The 19,485-nt window shown below is 47.0% G+C and overlaps 1 protein-coding gene across 4 annotated transcripts in view; it reads right to left on the bottom strand.

Annotated features, from left to right (window-relative positions):
- LOC119965605 (hepatocyte cell adhesion molecule-like) overlaps positions 1-19,485 on the bottom strand; it is a 157,793-nt gene that overhangs the window by 123,764 nt on the left and 14,544 nt on the right. For 3 of the 4 annotated variants that reach the window (XM_038796390.1, XM_038796391.1, XM_038796392.1), the window contains exon 2: positions 3,398-3,748. In XM_038796390.1, the coding sequence (XP_038652318.1) occupies positions 3,398-3,748 (351 nt within the window). Of the gene's footprint in view, positions 1-3,397; positions 3,749-4,208; positions 4,272-19,485 lie in introns of those variants that run through there. The other variant, XM_038796394.1, reaches the window with a different exon arrangement.

Raw genomic sequence — 19,485 nt, 5'->3', positions numbered from 1 at the left:
AACGACATAGGCAGGAAGGGGCATGAGGACCTGCAGCAGGAGTTCAGGGAGCTAGGCAGAAAGTTGTAATGTAGGGTTGTAATCTCGGGATTACTCCCTGTGCCACGTGCCAGTGAGGCTAGAAATAGGAAGATAAGAGCAGCTAAACATGTGGCTAAACAGCTGGTGTAGGAAGGAGGATTTCCGTTATCTGGACCACTGGGAGCTCTTCCGGGGCAGGTGGGACCTGTATAACAAGGACGGGTTGCATCTAAACTGGAGAGGCATAAATATCCTCGCCACGAAGTTTGGTAGTCTCACACGGGAGGGTTTAAACTAGTATGGCAGGGGGTGGGCACCGGAGCAATAGGTCAGAAGGTGAAAGCATTGAGGGAGAACTAGGGAATAGGGCCAGTATGGCTCTGAGGCAGAGCAGACAGGGAGATGTCGCTGAACACAGCGGGTCTGGTGGCCTGAAGTGCATATGTTTTAATGCAAGAAGTATTACAGGTAAAGCAGATGAATTTAGAGCTTGGATTAATACTTGGAACTATGATGTTGTTGCCATTACAGAGACCTGGTTGAGGGAAGGACAGGATTGGCAGCTAAACGTTCCAGGATTTAGATGTTTCATACGGGACAGAGGCGGATGTAAAAAGGGTGGCGGAGTTGAGCTACTGGTTAGGGAGAATATCACAGCTGTACTACGGGAGGACACCTCAGAGGGCAGTGAGGCTATATGGGTAGAGATCAGGAATACGAAGGGTGAGTCAAAATGTTGGGGGTTTACTACAGGCCTCCCAACAGCCAGCGGGAGATAGAGGAGCAGATAGGTAGACAGATTTTGGAAAAGTGTAAAAACAACAGGGTTGTTGTGATGGGAGACTTCAACTTCCCCAATATTGACTGGGACTTGCTCGAGGCTTAGACGGGGCAGAGTTTATATGGAGCATTCAGGAGGGCTTCTTAAAACAATATGCAGACAGTCCAACTAGGGAAGGGGCTGTACTGGACCTGGTATTGGGGAATGAGCCCGGCCAGGTGGTAGATTTTTCAGTAGGGGAGCATTTCGGGAACAGTGACCACAATTCAGTAAGTTTTAAAGTGCTGGTGGACAAGGATAAGAGTGGTCCTAGGGTGAATGTGCTAAATTGGGGGAAGACTAATTATGACAATATTAGGCAGGAACTGAAGAACCTAGATTGGTAGTGGATGTTTGAGGGCAAATCAACATCTGACATGTGGGAGGCTTTCAAGTGTCAGTTGAAAGGAATTCAGAACCGCATGTTCCTGTGAAGAAGAAGGATAAATACGGCAAATTTCGGGAACCTTGGGAAATGAGAGATATTGTACGCCTCGTCAAAAAGAAAAAGGAGGCATTTGTCAGGGCTAGAAGGCTAGGAACAGACGACGCCTGTGTGCAATTTAAGGATAGTAGGAAGGAACTTAAGCAAGGAGTCAGGAGGGCTAGAAGGGGTCACGAAAAGCCATTGGCAAATAGGGTCAAGGAAAATCCCACGACTTTTTATACATACATAAAAAGCAAGAGGGTATCCAGGGAAAGGGTTGGCCCACTGAAGGAAAGGCAAAGGAATCTATGCGTGGAGCCAGAGGAAATGGGCGAGGTACTAAATGAATACTTTGCACCAGTATTCACCAAAGAGAAGGAATTGGTGGATGTTGAGTCTAGAGAAGGGTGTGTAGATAGCCTGGGTCACATTGAGATCCAAAAAGACGAGGTGTTGGGTGTTTTGAAAAATATTACGGTGGATATGTCCCCAGGGCCTGATGGGATCTACCCCAGAATACTGAAAGAGGCGAGAGAGGAAATTGCTGAGGCCTTGACAAAAATCTTTGGATCCTCACTGTCTTCAGGTGATGTCCCGGAGGACTGGAGAATAGCCAATGTTGTTCCTTTGTTTAAGAAGAGTAGCAAGGATAATCCAGGGAACTACAGGCCGCTAAACCTTACATCAGTGGTAGGGAAATTACTGGAGAGAATTCTTCGAGACAGGATCTACTCCCATTTGGAAGCAAATGGATGTATCAGTGAGAGGCAGCATGGTTTCGTGAAGGGGAGGTCATGTCTCACTAACTTGACAAGAGTTTTTCGAAGAGGTCAAAGATGATTGATGCAGGTAGGGCAGTGGATGTTGTCTATATGGACTTCAGTAAGGTCTTTGACAAGGTTTCTCATGGTAGACTGGTACAAAAGGTGAAGTCACACAGGATCAGGTATGAGCTGGCAAGGTGGATACAGAACTGGCTAGGTCATAGAAGGCAGAGAGTAGCAATGGAAGGATGCTTTTCTGATTGGAGGGCTGTGATGAGTGTGGTTCCCAGGGATCAGTGCTGGGACCTTTGCTGTTCGTAGTATATAAATGATTTAGAGGAAAATGTAACTGCTCTGATTAGTAAGTTTGCAGACGACACAAAGGTTGGTGGAATTGCGGATAGCGATGAGGACTGTCAGAGGATACAGCAGGATTTAGATCGTTTGGAGACTTGGGCGGCGAGATGGCAGATGGAGTATAATCCGGACAAATGTGAGGTAATGCATTTTGGAAGGTCTAATGCAGGTAGGGAATATACAGTGAATGGTAGAACCCTCAAGAGTATTGACAGTCAGAGAGATCTATGTGTACAGGTCCACAGGTCACTGAAAGGGGCAACACAGGTGGAGAAGGTAGTAAAGAAGGCATATGGCATGCTTGCCTTCATTGGCTGGGGCATTGAGTGTAAGAATTAGCAAGTCATGTTGCAGCTGTATAGAACCTTAGTTGGGCCACGGAGTTGTGTTCAATTCTGGTCGCCACACTACCAGAAGGATGTGGAGGTTTCAGAGAGGGTGCAGAAGAGATTTACCAGGATGTTGCCTGGTATGGAGGGCATTAGCGATGAGGAGCGGTTGAATAAACTCGGTTTGTTCTCACTGGAAAGACGGAGGTTGAGGGGCGACCTGATAGAGGTCTACAAAATTATGAGGGGCATAGACAGAATGGATCGTCAGAGGCTTTTCCCAGGGTAGAGGGGTCAATTACTAGGGGGCATAGGTTTAAGGTGCGAGGGGCAAGAATTAGAGTAGATGTACGAGGCACGTTTTTTTACACAGAGGGTAGTTGGTGCCTGGAACTCGCTGCCGGAGGAGGTGGTGGAAGCAGGGACGATAGTGACATTTAAGGGGCATCATGACAAATACATGAATAGGATGGGAATAGAGGGATATGGACCTAGGAAGTGTAGAAGATTATAGTTTAGTTGGGCAGCATGGACAGCATGGGCTTGGAAGGCCGAAGGGCCTGTTCCTGTGCTGTACTTTTCTTTGTTCTAAAGAAAGTGACAATGAGTTTATAAAAAGTCAAGCATGGGGGAACAGGAAACTATTTCCTACATATGAATAAAAATCAGTTGTCCTTACCTTGAACTTCCAGGATATGACTTTGGAAATGGTGTGGCTGTCCTTGTTTTTGAGGTATAATGTGTATCGCATAAAGTCCACTGTCAGCTACACGCAAATTGAAGATCTCAAGAGATGCATTAAATTGATTGTAGTTCATTCGGCATCCATAAAATGGATTCCGTTCTATCTTCCCTGAGTTAAGATCATGTGTCAGAATTGTAATGTTTTTGCTACGGGTGAACGTGAACCAAATAACACGGTTTTGATCTGAAAGTGATACATTTTTGTCTCCACTTAATAAAACAGAAGAATATCTGGTAGTAAGATGATAGTATGGTTCAAGAGTTGATGTTGAAGGCTGTAAATGAACTGCAAAAAACATTGAATCTCTCATGAATTTAATCAAAATATTTTGTTACATTAAAAATAAAGCAGAGCATTTCAGGGTGTGGGCAGAGGAGAAAAAAAAATAACCTTGAATTTACACTCCATAATGATTGTAAATTCACTAATCTAGACAGGTCAACATAGAACTTGGGGCAGGATTCAGTGACCCTGGCTTCCATCCGATATTCATTCTGACAAAACTCCACATTACATACCAATCCAGAATATGGACAGGCGCATATTGTATCCATCTTGAAAATGAGCAACCATATAACATCTGCACCTGAGTATGGACACTCACATAACATATCCAACCACGTGTGGCTAATCACAATGTATCCACATGACAAATAGAAAATCACATAATGTACCCACTTGTGAATGGGAGGCCACGTAACATGCCCACAGCAATAAGTAATTATGTAACAAAACCACTCATCACCTTCAGTTCGGCAATAACGCTCCACTCTTTATCTTCCTCCTTCTTTGACTCTATTATCTCATAAAAACATAACAAACAGTAGCAAAAGTAGGCCTTCCGATCCTTTGAGTCTGCTCAATCTTTCATTATTAGCACAACTGATCTTCTACCTCAATTTCACCTTTCTACACTAACCTTCAATCTCTCGCCTGAATACATTCAATGACTAAACTTCTGCAGCACCTTCCTCCCTCTCTGACTTCACACTCTCTTCTCTCACTTTCTCCTGTCTCTCACTTCTCTTTCTTGCCTCCTCTCCAATCATTCTCCCACTCCCAATCCACCTCACCACCAGCTTCCTTCCTTTCTCTCTCCTTCATCATACTCCCTCTCCTCTCCCACTCTCTCTTTTCACAATCCTCAGTAAAACATTAATAATAATCTTTATTGTCACAAGTAGGCTTACATTAACGCTGCAATCAATTTACTGTGAAAAGCCCGTATTCGCCACATTCCAGCGCCTGTTCGAGTACACAGAGAAAGAATTCAGAATGTCCAAATTACCTAACAGCACGTCTTTCGGGACTTGTGGGAGGAAAACCGGAGCACCTGGAGGAAACCCACGCAGACACAGGGAGAACATGCAGACTCCACACAGTGACCCAAGCTGGGAAAATAACTTGGGACCTTGCAGCTGTGTTACCGTGCCGTCCTAGAGCAGGACAGGTCAGTGTGAATGCCCCAAATAAATGCTCTTGACACAAATTCATGGGGCGCGATTCTCCGCAAATCCGGCGTGCCGTGAAGGCTGGCGTGAAACTGGCCGTGTTTCACGCCAGCCTCGGAGCTCCTTCCCGGGACCCGATTCTCCCCCCCCGGGCGGGGCTAGTATCGGGGCCGGGGGAATCACGGCGACGCGGAGTTAGCGAACGGCGCTAACTCCGCCCAAGTCACGGCTCCAACCCGCGCATGCACGGATGACATCATCACGCAGACGCGTCAAACCCGCGCATGCGCGGGCCGTCATGCCCCTCAGCCGCCCCGCGGACTGATCCTGCGGGGCGGCGGAAGAACAAATAGTGCGCGGGTATCGGACCCGCTGCCCGCGATCGGTGCCCACCGATCGCAGGCCCATGCCACCCTTGGCATGGCCGTGGTGCGGCTGTGCCAATCGGTGCCATGGTTGTCCGGGACGGGCACTTTGCGGCCGTTTTCACGAACGCTGAAAGCAGGTGTGATCGCGGCCGTGAAAACTCCGTGGTATTCGGCCCATCGGAGAATAGCTGTTCGCCGTAAAAAACGGCGAGCAGCGATCCGTGTCGGGGGCGGCCGGAGGAGGGGGGGGGAGGAGAATAGCGGGAGGCCGTGAAAATTGGCGGGAAGGCCCTCCCGCTATTCTCCGACCCGTCGTGGGCAGCGGAGAATCGCGCCCATGGAGTATAGGGAGTAAATTGAGTGAATTTCAGGTGCAAATTTAACTACTGAGACATGGACCTGGAATTTCAATAGGTCAGGATGATTCTGGACCTCTTTAGAAATGACGAGCGGGACCCGATTCCAGGATTCCTGATGATATTCCCTAGATTTATAGGAGGAAGTCTTACAACACCAGGTTAAAGTCCAACAGGTTTGTTTCAAACATGAGCTTTCGGAGCACTGCTCCTTCCTCAGGTCATGTTCGCCAACTTCAATGCAATGAGACGGAGACAATCCATAGTGAATCTATTCATGGGCAAATCTGTTTATGAGTAAAACAACAAAATAGTTATTCAAAAAAGAAAGTGTAATAGGTAACCCGTTTATACCTTAAAGTGTCAACTTGCCAAAACAAAAAGTCATGGATGAATTAAGAGTTAAGAGCCAACATAAAATTAAAAGAAAAATAATTTAAAATTGCAATAAAGCACAAATCCTGGCAAATGGGAGAGATACAAAGAACAAGAAAGGTTATCACACTACAAAATGTTTTATTAAGGAAGAACAGCCTGATGAGGAGCATTTTGAGCCCATTATAAACAGGTAATGGTAATATTTCCAATGAAAATAAGGAAATGGCAGGCATATTAAACAGTCACTGTTAGATCAAAGGTAAGCAGCTATGCATAAACAGTAGTTTAGAAAAGCACAAAGAGGTTTATTACTGGTTAGAGTCAAAACCACAGTCCCTGGAGGGTCTCCTTCCGCAGGTTTGATGAACCTCTTCATTCGCCTGAGGAAGGAGTAGTGCTCCGAAAGCTAGTGTTTGAAACAAACATGTTGGACTTTAACCTGGTGTTGTAAGACTTCTTAACATGTTTCAATAAGGTGAGGGAGAGTGGTAAAAGAGGTGGGGGGGGGGGGGGGGGTTGCATTGTTAATTAGAGATAGTATAACAGCTGCAGAAAAGCAGTTCGAGGAGGATCTGCCTACTGAGGTACTATGGGTTGAAGTCAGAAATAGGAAAGGAGCAGTCACCTTGTTGGGAGTTTTTTTATAGCCCCCTCCCAATAGGAGCAGAGATGTGGAGGAAGAGATTGGGAAACAGATTTTGGAAAGATGCAGAAGTCACAGGGTAGTAGTCATGGGTGACTTCAACTTCCCAAATATTAAGTGGAAACTGTTTAGATCAAATAGTTTGGATGGGGTGGTATTTATGCAGTGTGTCCAGGAAGCTTTTTCTAACACAGTATGTAGATTGTCCAACCAGAGGGGAGGCCATATTGGATTTAGTACTTGGTAATGAACTAGGGCAAGTGATAGATTTGCTAGTGGGGGAGCATTTTGGAGATTGTGAACACAATTCTGTGACTTTCACTTTAGTAATGGAGAGGGATAGGTGCATGCAACAGGGCAAGATTCACAATTGGGGGAAGGGTAAATACGATGCTGTCAGACAAGAACTGATGTGCATAAGTTGGGAACATAGGCTGTCAGGGAAGGACACAATTGAAATGTGGAACTTGTTCAAGGAACAGATACTACATGTCCTTGCTACTACATGTCCCTGTCAGGCAGGGAAGAGATGGTCGAGTGAGGGAACCATGGTTGGCAAGAGAGGTTAAATGATATCGGCGCAGGCTGGGAGGGCCGAAGGGCCTGTTCCTGTGCTGTAATTTTCTTTGTTCTTTGTCTTGTTAAGAGGAAGAAGGATACTTATGTAAGGCTGAGGAAACAAGGTTCAGACAGGACGCTAGAGGGATACAAGATAGCCAGGAGGGAACTGAAGAAAGGGATTAGGAGAGCTAAGCGAGGGCATGAAAAATCTTTGGCGGGTAGGATCAAGGAAAGCCCTAAAGCCTTTTACACATATGTGAGAAATTGAGAATGACTAGAATGACTAGCGAGGTTAGGTCCCGATCAAGGACAGTAATGGGAGATTGTGTATTGAGTCTGAAGAGATAGGAGAGGTCTTGAACGAGTACTTTTCTTCAGTATTTACGAATGAGAGGGGTCATATTGTTGGAGAGGACAGTGTGAAACAGACTGGTAAGCTCGAGGAGATACTTGTTAGGAAGATGTCTTTGAGAATCATAGAATTTACAGTGCAGGAGGCCATTCGGCCCTTGAGTCTGCACCGGCTCTTTGAAAGAGCACCCGACCCAAGCCCACACCTCCACCCTATCCCCATAACCCAGTAACCCTACCCAACACTAAGGGCAATGTTGGACACTAAGGCAATTTTAGCATGACCAATCCACCTAACCTGCACATCTTTGGACTGTGGAAGGAAACCAGAGCAACCGGAGGAAACTCACCCAGACATGGGGAGAACGTGCAGACGCCGCAGTGAACCAAGCCGGGAATCAAACCTGGGACTCTGGAGCTGTGAAACAATTGTGCTAACCACCATGCTACCCTGTGTTGGGCATTTTGAAAAACTTGAAGATAGACAAGCCCCGCGGGCCTGACGGGGTATATCCAAGGATTCTATGGGAAGCAAAAGATGAAATTTCAGAGCCGTTGGCAATGATCCTTTCGTCCTCACTGTCAACAGGGGATTGGAGAGTGGCGAATGTCATGCCCCTGTTCAAATAAGGGAATAGGGATAACCCTGGGAACTACAGGCCAGTTAGTCTTACTTCGGTGGTAGGCAAAGTAATGGAAAGAGTACTGAGGGATAGGATTTCTGAGCATCTGGAAAGACACTACTTGATTAGGGATAGTCAGCACGGAGTTGTGACGGGTAGGTCTTGCCTCACAAGTCTTATTGAATTCTTTGAGGAGGTGACCAAGCACATGGATGAAGGTAAAGCAGTGGATGTAGTGTACATGGATTTTAGTAAGGCATTTGATAAGGTTCCCCATTTTAGACTTATGCAGAAAGTAGGGAGGCATGGGATAGTGGGAAATTTGGCCAGTTAGATAACAAACTGGCTAACCGATAGAAGTCAGAGAGTGGTGGTGGATGGCAAATATTCAGCTTGGAGCCCAGTTACCAGTGGGGTACTGCAGGGATCAGTTCTGGGTCCTCTGTTGTTTGTGATTTTCATTAATGACTTGGATGAGGGAGTCGAAGGATGGGTCAGTAAATTTGCAGACGGTACAAAGATTGGTGAAGTTGTGGATAATGAGGAGGGCTGTTGTCGGCTGGAAAGAGACATAGATAGGATGCAGAGCTGGGCTGAGAAGTGGCAGATGGAGTATAACCCTGAAAAGTGTGAGGTTGTCCATTTTGGACAATATGAATGCCAAATACAGAGTTAACGGTAGGGTTCTTGGCAATGTGGAGGAGCAGACAGATATTGGGGTCTATGTTAATAGATCTTTGAAAGTTGCCACTCAAGTGGACAGAGCTGTGAAGAAGGCCGATGGTGTGCTAGCGTTCATTAGCAGAGGGATTGAATTTAAGAGCCGTGAGGTGATGATGCAGCTGTACAAAACCTTGGTATGGCCACATTTGGAGTACCATGAGTAGTTCTTGTCGCCTCAATTTAGGAAGGATGTGGAAGCTTTGGAAAAGGTGCAACGGAGATTTACCAGGACATTGCCTGGAATGGAGAGTAGGTTTTACAAGGAAAGGTTGAGGGTGCTATGCCTTTTCTCATTAGAACGGAGAATAAGGGAATAGGGATAACCCTGAGAACTACAGGCCAGTTAGTCTTACTTCGGTGGTAGGCAAAGTAATGGAAAGAGTACTGAGGGATAGGATGAGGGGAGACTTGATAGAGGTTTATAAGATGATCAGGGGAATAGATAGAGTAGGCAGTCAGAGACTTTTTCCCCGGGTGGAACAAGCCATTACAAGGGGACATGAATTTAAGGTGAATGGTGGAAGATATAAGGGGGATGTCAGAGGTAGTTTCTTTACCCGGAGGGTTGTGGGGGCATGGAATGCACTGCCTTTGGAAGTAGTTGAGTCGGAAACATTAAGGACCTTCAAGCGGCTATTGGATAGGTACATGGATTACGGTAGAATGATGGGGTGTAGATTAATTTGTTCTTAATCTAGGACAAAAATTCGGCACAACATCGTGCGCCGAAGGGCCTTATCTGTGCTGTATTTTTCTATGTTCTATGTTCTAACTGGTGCTATGTCTTTTCGTCCGACGTCATTTCGTCCAACGACACTTCGTCCACGTCTTTTGGTCCAACGTCTTTTTGTCCGCACGTCTTTTGGTCCAACGTCTTTTTGTCCGATGATTTTTTTCGTCAACGACTTTTTGTGACTTGTTACGTTTTTTTGTCGGATGATTTTTTTTGTAAAAGACTTTTTGTAACTTGACTTTTTGTAACTTGCTTAGTAGCACTCCACTCCACTCCCCACATTAACTTTTTGTAAATAGAAATCTTCTCTAATGCACATAGCAAGGTATAATATGCAATTAAGGATTTTTATTACCGGTCTCTTTCTTTTAACGAGCCTCGTTAAAGGATAGTTATTATCGTTCTCTTTCCTTTAACGAGCCTCGTTAAAGGATAGATATTATCGTTCTCTTTCTTAATTCGCCCATCCCGAAATGGCAAAGTTCATTGTGTCAACGAAGAGTAAAAGGAAGGTAGCTGATGGAAATAACTATATCTACAATTTTCATTCGAGCAGTGCAAACCTAGGAAAAGAATACTGGAGATGTGAGAAAAGAAGGCTATGTTCAGTGCGGATTCACACGGTAACGGAAAACAATGAGCTGAAAATTATTTATTTCTCTAATGAGCACCTTCATCCAGCTGATGTTGATTCGTTAAATGCTAGAAAAGCAGTTGCAGAAATAAAGCATGAAGCAGCGGAAAACATAGCAGCAAGTTCGCGTAGCATACTAGTGGCCAAGTTTACGCAGCTATCAGAAAATACCTGCTCTCAACTCCCTAGGTTGCCCGTCGTCTCAAGGACTATTCAAAGGTGCCGACAAAAAAAAATCTGGATTTCCCGCTAATCCAGCGGCTAGACACGGTTTTGAAATACCTGAGAAATATTGTAAACTTGACAATGGCGAACAGTTTCTGAGATACGATTCGGGCGCCGAGGATCAACAGCGCTTACTAGTATTCGCATCAGAAAGTGCTCTTCAGGATTTAGCATCATTTCGTCATTGGGCATGCGATGGGACATTCAAGATTGTGCCACAACAGTGGTTTCAACTGTTCTGCATTCATGTACAAGTTAAAGGAAGCAGTTTTCCACGGGTCTTTGCATTACTGCCGAATAAAAGGAAGCAGACATACGAATTATTCTTTGACCAATTGAAAATTATGCAACCTAATGCAGATCCGATTGATATCATGGCAGATTTCGAAGTTGCAGTTCACAAGGCAATTAATTCATCATTCCTTAATTCATCTGTCGTGGCATGTTTGTTTCATTTGAGCCAATCTGTGTTTCGAAAAATTACCGATTTAGGCCTCAAAGAAAAATACAATACAGACTCTGAATTCTGTCTTAAAATTCGATGTTTTTCAGCATTAGCTTTCCTCCCCGTTGAAGATGTCGAAGAGGCTTATGAAGATTTGATAGACGATGAAGAAATACCTGCTGAATTCATCGTTTACTTCGACTTGACTTACATAGGCATTGTGAGAGGACGTGGTGCCAGACGAAGGAGAGAAACACCTACATTCCCGACAGCTGTATGGAATGTTAATCAGCGTGTTCTACAAGATCTACCGAGAACAAATAATGCTGCTGAGGGGTTTCATTCTGCGATAAAGCGTTCGGCGGGTGGAGCTCATTTGAATATCTGGAGGTTAATCAAAACTCTGAAGGAAGAGGAAGGGTTCATAATAGGCAAAAAGGCTCAAATTCTTCGGGGAGATCAGTCGACTTCATGTACGCGATATAAGAAAATAACTGAACGCCTCAAAAGATTGGTCGTTGAATATGATTCTACAACAAAAATTGATTTCTTGAGGAATGTTGCTTACAATTTACATCAATTTTAAGTAATTTCGGGAATTTTAAGTAATTAGTAAACTTTTAGATTTTTTAACTGCATTTTTAGATTTTTTAACTGCATTTTTCAACTTGCATTTTACTTGCATTTTATCAATTACTTGCATTTTAGCAATTAAATTCACTTGCTGTATTGTACTTGCATTTTATCAATTAAATGGGGCCTCGCGGTAGCATGGTGGTTAGCATCAATGCTTCACAGCTCCAGGGTCCCAGGTTCGATTCCCGGCTGGGTCACTGTCTGTGCGGAGTCTGCACGTCCTCCCCGTGTGTGCGTGGGTTTCCTCCGGGTGCTCCGGTTTCCTCCCACAGTCCAAAGATGTGCGGGTTAGGTGGATTGGCCATACTAAATTGCCCGTAGTGTAAGGTTAATGGGGGGGATTGTTGGGTTACGTGGGTTTCAGTAGGGTGATCATTGCTCGGCACAACATCGAGGGCCGAAGGGCCTGTTCTGTGCTGTACTGTTCTATGTCTATAAATGGTTTTATACGGAGTTAATTTGTAATTGGATAATTGGACGAAGTGACGTTGGACCAAAAGACGGGCGGACAAAAAGACGTTGGACCAAAAGACGTGGACGAAGTGTCGTTGGACGAATTGACGTCGGACGAAAAGACGCGACACGGTTCTAACTTGCACCCAGTGTACGGCATCTCGGATGCGAGATGCCGTGACCGAAAGTGAGTCCATGAAATGGAGGGCAGCTATTACCTCAACAGCCTGTACAGGAATAGGTGGCTTAGTGGGCAGCACTAGGTGGCTCAAAGCGTCAACGAGGGGTATGCGGACCCCGGAAGGGTGTTCGGATACGTAATTGTACGATGCCAGTAATAGCGCTCAGCCCTGGATGCAGGCAGAGGCTATGGGAGGAATCGCATCGGTCCTCCTGGAAGAGCCTCAGAAGGGGCTTGTGGTCTGTCAGGACAGTGAAGTGGTGCCCGTAGACATACTGGTGGCATATTCTTACACCAAATACTATGGCCTGTCTGTCTTTCTTCACTTGTGCATACTATTTCTCCGTGTCGGACAACATTCTAGACGCAAACGCGATAGATCCGCAGAACCATCTTCCATTATGTGGGCTATCATGGCACCAAAGCCATAAGGGGATGCGTCACAGGTCAGTAAGAGTGGCTGAGAGGAGTCAAAATGAATAAGCAGTCGAGGAAAGCTGCTGTTTTACTCTAGCAAACACTGGCTGTTGATTGGCGCCGCATGCCCAGAGTTCCCCTTATTTTAGTAGCCAATGCCGTGGCCAACCCTGTGAAGAACTTTCCAAAATAATTGGCATGCCCCAGGAATGCCCAAATTTCCATTGGTCGTCCCGGCACCAGGGCTTGGCGGATGGCCTGGACCTTCTCCCCCATAGGGTGCAAACCGTGACGGTCCATGCGGTACCGGAGAAACACCACCTCGGCCACATTGAATATGTACTTCTCTTGCGGAAACAGACACCAGTCGCCTCAAAGCGTTGTAGCACCTCTGCCAAGTTGTGGAGGTGCTCCTGGTCGGATGACCCGGTTATTAAAACATCGTGTAGGTAGACCGCCATGTGTGGTAACTCCCGCAAAATGTTTTCCATGATCCTCTGAAATATTTCACACGCTGAGGGAGACCCCGAATGGTAGCCAGGTATACTCAGAGCTCCCGATGTGTGTTGATGGTGACAAATCTTCTCAAATCGGGGGCCAGGACCAGCTGGAGATACGCATGGCTCATATCTAGCTTAGCAAATGCAAGTCCACCACTGAGCTTGGCATATAGGTTCTCGATCCTGGGGACGGGTCCCGGCTTGAAAGCCGGTTACTGGTCTTATGAACTCCAGGTTCCCATGCGATCCAACTCCGCATCTACCTTTGGATGCAAGGCGCTTGGAATGGACGAGCACGGAACGCGGCTGGGCCATGGTGTCCATGTTTATTCAGGCAATGGAGTCCTCCCCTAATGGTCCCCAAACCTTCCTTTAATACGGTCGGAATATACCTTTGACGCCATGTGGGTGTATTTGCCAAACCCTCTGCCAGTTTAAGCGAAGGTGCCGGAGCCAGTTGCGTCCCAACAGGCTCAGGTCACTCCCAGGGACAACGGCCAGTGGTAAATTTGCTGACGGGCGGCCGTATTCAATGGGGCGGTGGTCCTGCCCGAAATTGCAAGAGGCTCCCCCATGTTGCAATGGTATCTGGACAGTCAGCGGACGAATCCCGGATCGTATGTGCAATTGAAGGTGTGTCAACTAACGACAGACACAGCAGTTCCTATATCGAGTTCCTTGCGGGTCGTGCGGCCATTCACCTAAAGCAAGATTTGGATGGGTGTAATCCTTGGTGCCGCTGCACAATGAAGTTGTTGGTACTGGTCGCATTGTCTTCCACATAGTGGGCCCCATCACAGACTGGGTTGGTCATACCCGGCGGTACGTTGGGTGGATGGCTACTCACAGGGTCTTCTATGCCCCGGATTCCTGCATCCGCTGCAGGCCGATAATTATACTGGTCAGGGGAAAAAGCTCAAGGTGTTCCAGGGCCCTATTCTGGCATCTCGTCCCTTGCCTGTAGGTGTCCCAATGCTGGGGAATGGGTTCTTCGGTCCTCATCGAAACTGAGCACCACAATCCCTAGGAGTTATTGGTCACCCTGTTTGCCGCTTTCCCTGAATACTGCAATTTCACAGCTGCTTGGAGGTCTAAACGTGCCTCGGCTTGTAGTTTTCTTTGTGTGGCCGCATCGCGGATCCCACGTACTAACTGGTCACTTAATACTTTGCCCAGAATTTGGCCAAACTCACAGGTCTCAGCTAGTTTCCTGAGGCGAGCCAGAAATTCGCTAATACCTTCGCCTTGTGCCTGTGCAGCTGTGTGGAACCGGAAACAACGCACTTTAGTGCCAGCTTCTGGGTCGAAATGCTCCCTCACCAAGGCTATCAGGGAGGTGAACAAGCGGGTGTCTAGATGGTCTGGGTGGGTTAGGCTTTTTATAATGCTGTACATGAGCTCCCCACGTAACAGTTTGGCGCTCGTTGCCAATAATTGCATTACTGCGGAAGAAGAACTGCATCCTCTCCATGTACTGTCCCCAGTCTTCCGTACCTGCATTAAACGGCTCTAACTTCCCCCAATGCGGCATGGTGATGGCTTCCAGTGGGACCTGACGAGGCCTAGACGTGGTAGACAGGGCACGTAGCAACTGATGCCGACGGTAGCTCTACTCAATCCTCGTTGCCAGTGTTAGATCTGAGTTCAGCAGCCATGCATGAACAGTCGTTCAGAAAAAAAAGGTTTATTACTGGTTCCAGTCAAACACGACTACTCCATGGAGTGTCTCCTTCCCTGACCTGCACCCAAGTCAGAATTTGTATACTATAGGGGGTTACTCCTGTTGAGAGGAAGTCCCGCTCTGTTTCCGGGGAAGTTCATATTCCCCGGAGGGCACAGGAAACCTGATGGTTCCTATCCCGGCACCTCCACTAGGGTTGTAACACTTACTTTGCATTAGTTTTTACAGCAAAGGGAGAAGACAGGCTGTCGGAAATCTCAAGGAAATTAATTAATCTTGAATCAGGGACCGGGACTGTAGCCACCTAAGATGGACACTGGGCTACCAAAATGGAGAACTGCTAAGGCTGCAGGGAGAAAACAGTCTTAGTAAGGACAAGCAGTTTGCAGAAGGCTAATTAGCATTCTGCACGTACAAAACCAGTTTATGGCCAGGTGCAGGATCTCAGCTTAAGGTGTAAATGGCAACAACGATTTGCATAGTAATGAGGCAATCCAGATCTAGGCCCACACAATAGAAACATTTGGGTTTGAATGGATACTTTGAGTGGACGCCCAGACGAAATGGCACCAGAAGTATCCATCACAAAGAACCCTAGAGACCACCCCACCCATCGAGAAGAGACCCTCAGATTGGGGGGTTTGGAAAATATCGATTGGGAGAAGACCCAATCGATATACAGCAGGTAGAGACCGCCCCAAAGAGGCACGGACTTTGGGGGGGACCTATAAAAGTAGACCCCGCACATGGTCCGTTCTGTTGACTCCGGCCCAGATCTGCTGTTTTGCTCCGGCTCTGTTGCATCCTGACTCCGACCCCAGCCTCCAGATCCTGTCTTTCATCACCGGCCGTTGAGCACCAGCCATCGTTCAGTAAGTGCCAAAACGACGCTCGCTATGTGACCCGGCATTGCTTATACTCTAGCCGACTATTAGTGAACAGAAGGTGCAGTCCAGAAAGGAACAAAAGGCCTTGTCCCCTGACTTTGCTGGTTCCTACTTAGATAAGTATTTAGTCGTTTAATAGTAGAAATAAGTATTAGTCTTTAGCGTATGCATGTGTATTTATTATATTGGTTATAATAAATATTAATCGTTTGAACTTACTAATCGGTGTACAGTTTTATTACTTTGAACCTGACCTTGATATACTTGTGAGGTGTCTAAATACGGCACCTGGCGACTCCGAGCAGAATTACATACACAGAGCTGTAGTAGTGTTAAGCACACGGCCTTTAAACGGAGGCGTGTTAATACACTCCAATAAACACGTAATACACTCAAGTAAATGGTGCAACAGGACCTACCAAAATTAACAACTGAAATAACAAAAGAACCTCGGGGAGAGAGGTGAATTTGCAAAAGAAACAAATACATCGAGAAAATACTTTTTCATGCAGCGAGTGGTTAAGGTCTGGAATGCACTGTCTGAGTGTGTGGTGGAGGCAGGTTCATTCAAGACATTCAAAATTGAATTAGGCTTTTATCTGAAAAGGGATAATGTGAAGTGTTTTGGGGGAAAAGACACGATAATGGCATACCCATTGATGGGCTTGCTTCTGCTCTATAAAAATGTTATGATTCTGTAAAGAAATAATTGCACTGACGAGTGACAAACTCCCAGAAGCAGATGGTTTCCATCTCCGGGTTTTAATGGAAGTAGGTGAGAACTTGCAGCTGTTCTCACTATAATCTTACTATTGGGAGCCATTCTTTCAGCTTGGAAAACTTGGCTAATTATGAACGGTGACATTGAGAAACCAGGGAATTATGGACTTCCAGTCGCGAGCATGGACTGAGTGGTACACACAGGGCAACTCCGGCTTGAAGCCGTTGATTTGGGCTCTTTTTACCCAAAAGCAGGGGTGTTTTGACAGGATCTGAAGATGTGGAGGAGAAATTCTCCCCGGGAATAGCATGTCTGCTGGTTACCAGACTGGGCAATAGAAGCTTAAACACCTGGCCAAAGAACTGGAGACCTGTGGCGCAGCAACAATTGGAAAAATGGCAGAGGGGGAAGGGTTGTCGCAAGCTGGAAAACCGCAGATGAAATGAAATGAAAATCGCTTATTGTCACCAGTAGGCTTCAATGAAGTTACTGTGAAAAGCCCCTAGTCGCCACATTCCGGCGCCTGTCCGGGGAGGCTGGTACGGGAATTGAACCGTGCTGCTGGCCTGCTTGAAAAGCCAGCGATTTAGCTTAGTGAGCTAAACCAGCCCCAATGGAGCAGCTGATGGCCTTCAACAGAGAGGAGTTCAGCCAGCAGCGAAAGGAGATGATAGAATCATAGAATCCCCACCCACAGTACAGAAAGAGGCCATTTGGCCTATCAAGTCTGCACCAACCCTTCAAAAGACCAACACACCCAGGCCCTAACACTGGCCCTGTAACTTCACCCTGAGGGGCAATTTAGCATGTCCAATCCACCTAACTTTCAGATCATTGGACTGTGGGAGGAAACCGGAGCACCCAGAGGAAACCCATGAAGACACGGGGAGAAAATCCACGGGCCCGGATTAGGGTGAAATTAAAGAGGACAGAATTGGAAGGAGAGGATTGCATTTAATAGAGGGGAGTGGAAGTGCAAGCTTCCGGTAAAGTTCATAACATGGAACGTACGGGGGCTGAACAGGCTGGTGAAGAGGTCCCGGGACTTCGCGCACTTGAGGAGCTTAACGGTGGGGTGGTCTTTCTGCAAGAGATGCACCCCGGATGAAGGATCAGGTTAGGTTTTTTTTTAGATGACATAAAATTTACAGGTCAGAAGGAGGCCATTCGGCCCATCGAGTCTGCACCGGCTCTTGGAAAGAGCACCCTACCCCCTATCCAAGGTCAACACCTCCACCCTATCCCCATTACCCAGTAACCGCACCCAACACTAAGGGCAATTTTGGATACTAAGGGCAATTTATCATGGCCAATCCACCTAACCCGCACATCTTTGGACTGTGGGAGGAAACCGGAGCACCCGGAGGAAACCCACGCACACACGGGGAGGATGTGCAGACTCCGCAAAGACAGTGACCCAAGCCGGAATCGAACCTGGGACCCTGGAGCTGTGAAGCGATTGTGCTATCCACAAGGCTACCATGCTGCCCCGTGGTTCAGAAAGGGATGGGTGATCCAGGTATTTCACTCGGGGTTCGATCAAAGTCACGGGTGGTGGCCTTCCTGCTGAGGGGTCCAAGGAAGCACGGGATCCAGGGAGGAGATATGTGATCATAAGCGGGATGTTGGGAGTGGATGCCAGCGATGCTAGTGAATGTTTATGCACTGAATTGGGACGACATGGGGTTGGTGAAGGGGTTGCGGGGAGCAATTCCAGACCTGGACACACATCAGTTGATTATGGGAGGTGATTTTAATTGCGTGCTGGAACCGAGCGTGGATAGGTCAAGCTCTAAGTCAATGGGAAGGTTGAGGATCACGAAGGAGCTGGGAGAGTTTATAGAAAGGATGGGAATGGTGGATCCCTGGAGGTTTAGCAACCCAAGGGGAAGGGATTATTCCTTCTTCTTGCACATGTATAAGGTATACTCCAGAACTGACTATTTTGTGGTGAGTCCAGAGGTGTTGGTGGAGTTGGTGGGGTGAAGTATGCAGGAAATGTGCTCTCTGACCATGCTCCGCTCGAGGCAGGAGCAGAGGCCGGGATGGAGGTTATACTCGGGGCTTCTAGCGGACAAGGCATTATGTGAGAAGGTGTGGTCGGTGATCAGACTATGTGGACTTGAATCAGAATGGGGAGTTATCGGCGACCACATTTTGGGAGGCATTGAAGATAGCTCGAGTGGGACGATCTCGTTCAAGGCGCACAGAGATAGGAGAAAGAGGGGGGTATAGATGGTTGTGGGATGAGATTGTTGAGGTGGACAAGAAATATTTGAGGGCCCCCACCAAGGAGGGTTTGGCAGAGAGAAAGATGTTACAGGGGCAGTTCAATAGGTTGATGACGGGGAAGGCAGTGCGGCAACGACGGAGGGCGAGTGGGGTGCAGAATGAATGTGGAGAGAAGGCGAGCCTTATGCTAGCCCATCAGCTACGGGGGCGGGCTGCATCCCCCGAGACAACGAATATTATGAAAAGTTGTACGATCCGGGTGGTGAGAAAGGGGATAGGGGGCAGTTTTTGGATGAGTTGGAATCCCCACAGCCAGAAGGGAAGAGGAGGCAGGCGCTTGAGGAGTCGTTAAGGTTGAGAGAGATGATGGATAGCATAAAAGGGATGAAGCCGGGGAAGGCCCTGGGGCCAGACGGTTACCCAACGGAGTACTAAAAGGAGTTTGCGACACTTACACCACATCTTTTGGGGCTGTTAGTGAGATGCTGGAGAAGAGGGAGCTGCGTAGATACTGACCCAGGCATCGATCACCCTATTCCCGAGGAAGGGGAAGGACCCGCTAGAGTGTGGGTCATACAGGCCTATCTCATTGTTCATCATCGGATGTAAAAGTTAGTGGCGGGGAGGATGGAGGGATGCGTTCCGGGAGTGGTTGCAGAGGATCAAACAGGTTTTGTGAAGGGCAGGCAACGTTCCAGTAACATTAGGCAATTATTAAATTTAATCATAACATTGTTGAAGAGATGAGTACTGGAGGTAGTGATCTCTGGACGTGGAGAAGGCTTTCGACTTGGTGGAGTGGCAGTACCTATTCGAGATTCTG

Source organism: Scyliorhinus canicula, chromosome 5, assembly GCF_902713615.1.
Source record: "Scyliorhinus canicula chromosome 5, sScyCan1.1, whole genome shotgun sequence".
Classification (NCBI taxonomy): Eukaryota; Metazoa; Chordata; class Chondrichthyes; order Carcharhiniformes; family Scyliorhinidae; genus Scyliorhinus; species Scyliorhinus canicula.
Note: the sequence above shows the minus strand (reverse complement) of the source record. Positions and strands in the feature narration are given on the sequence as shown.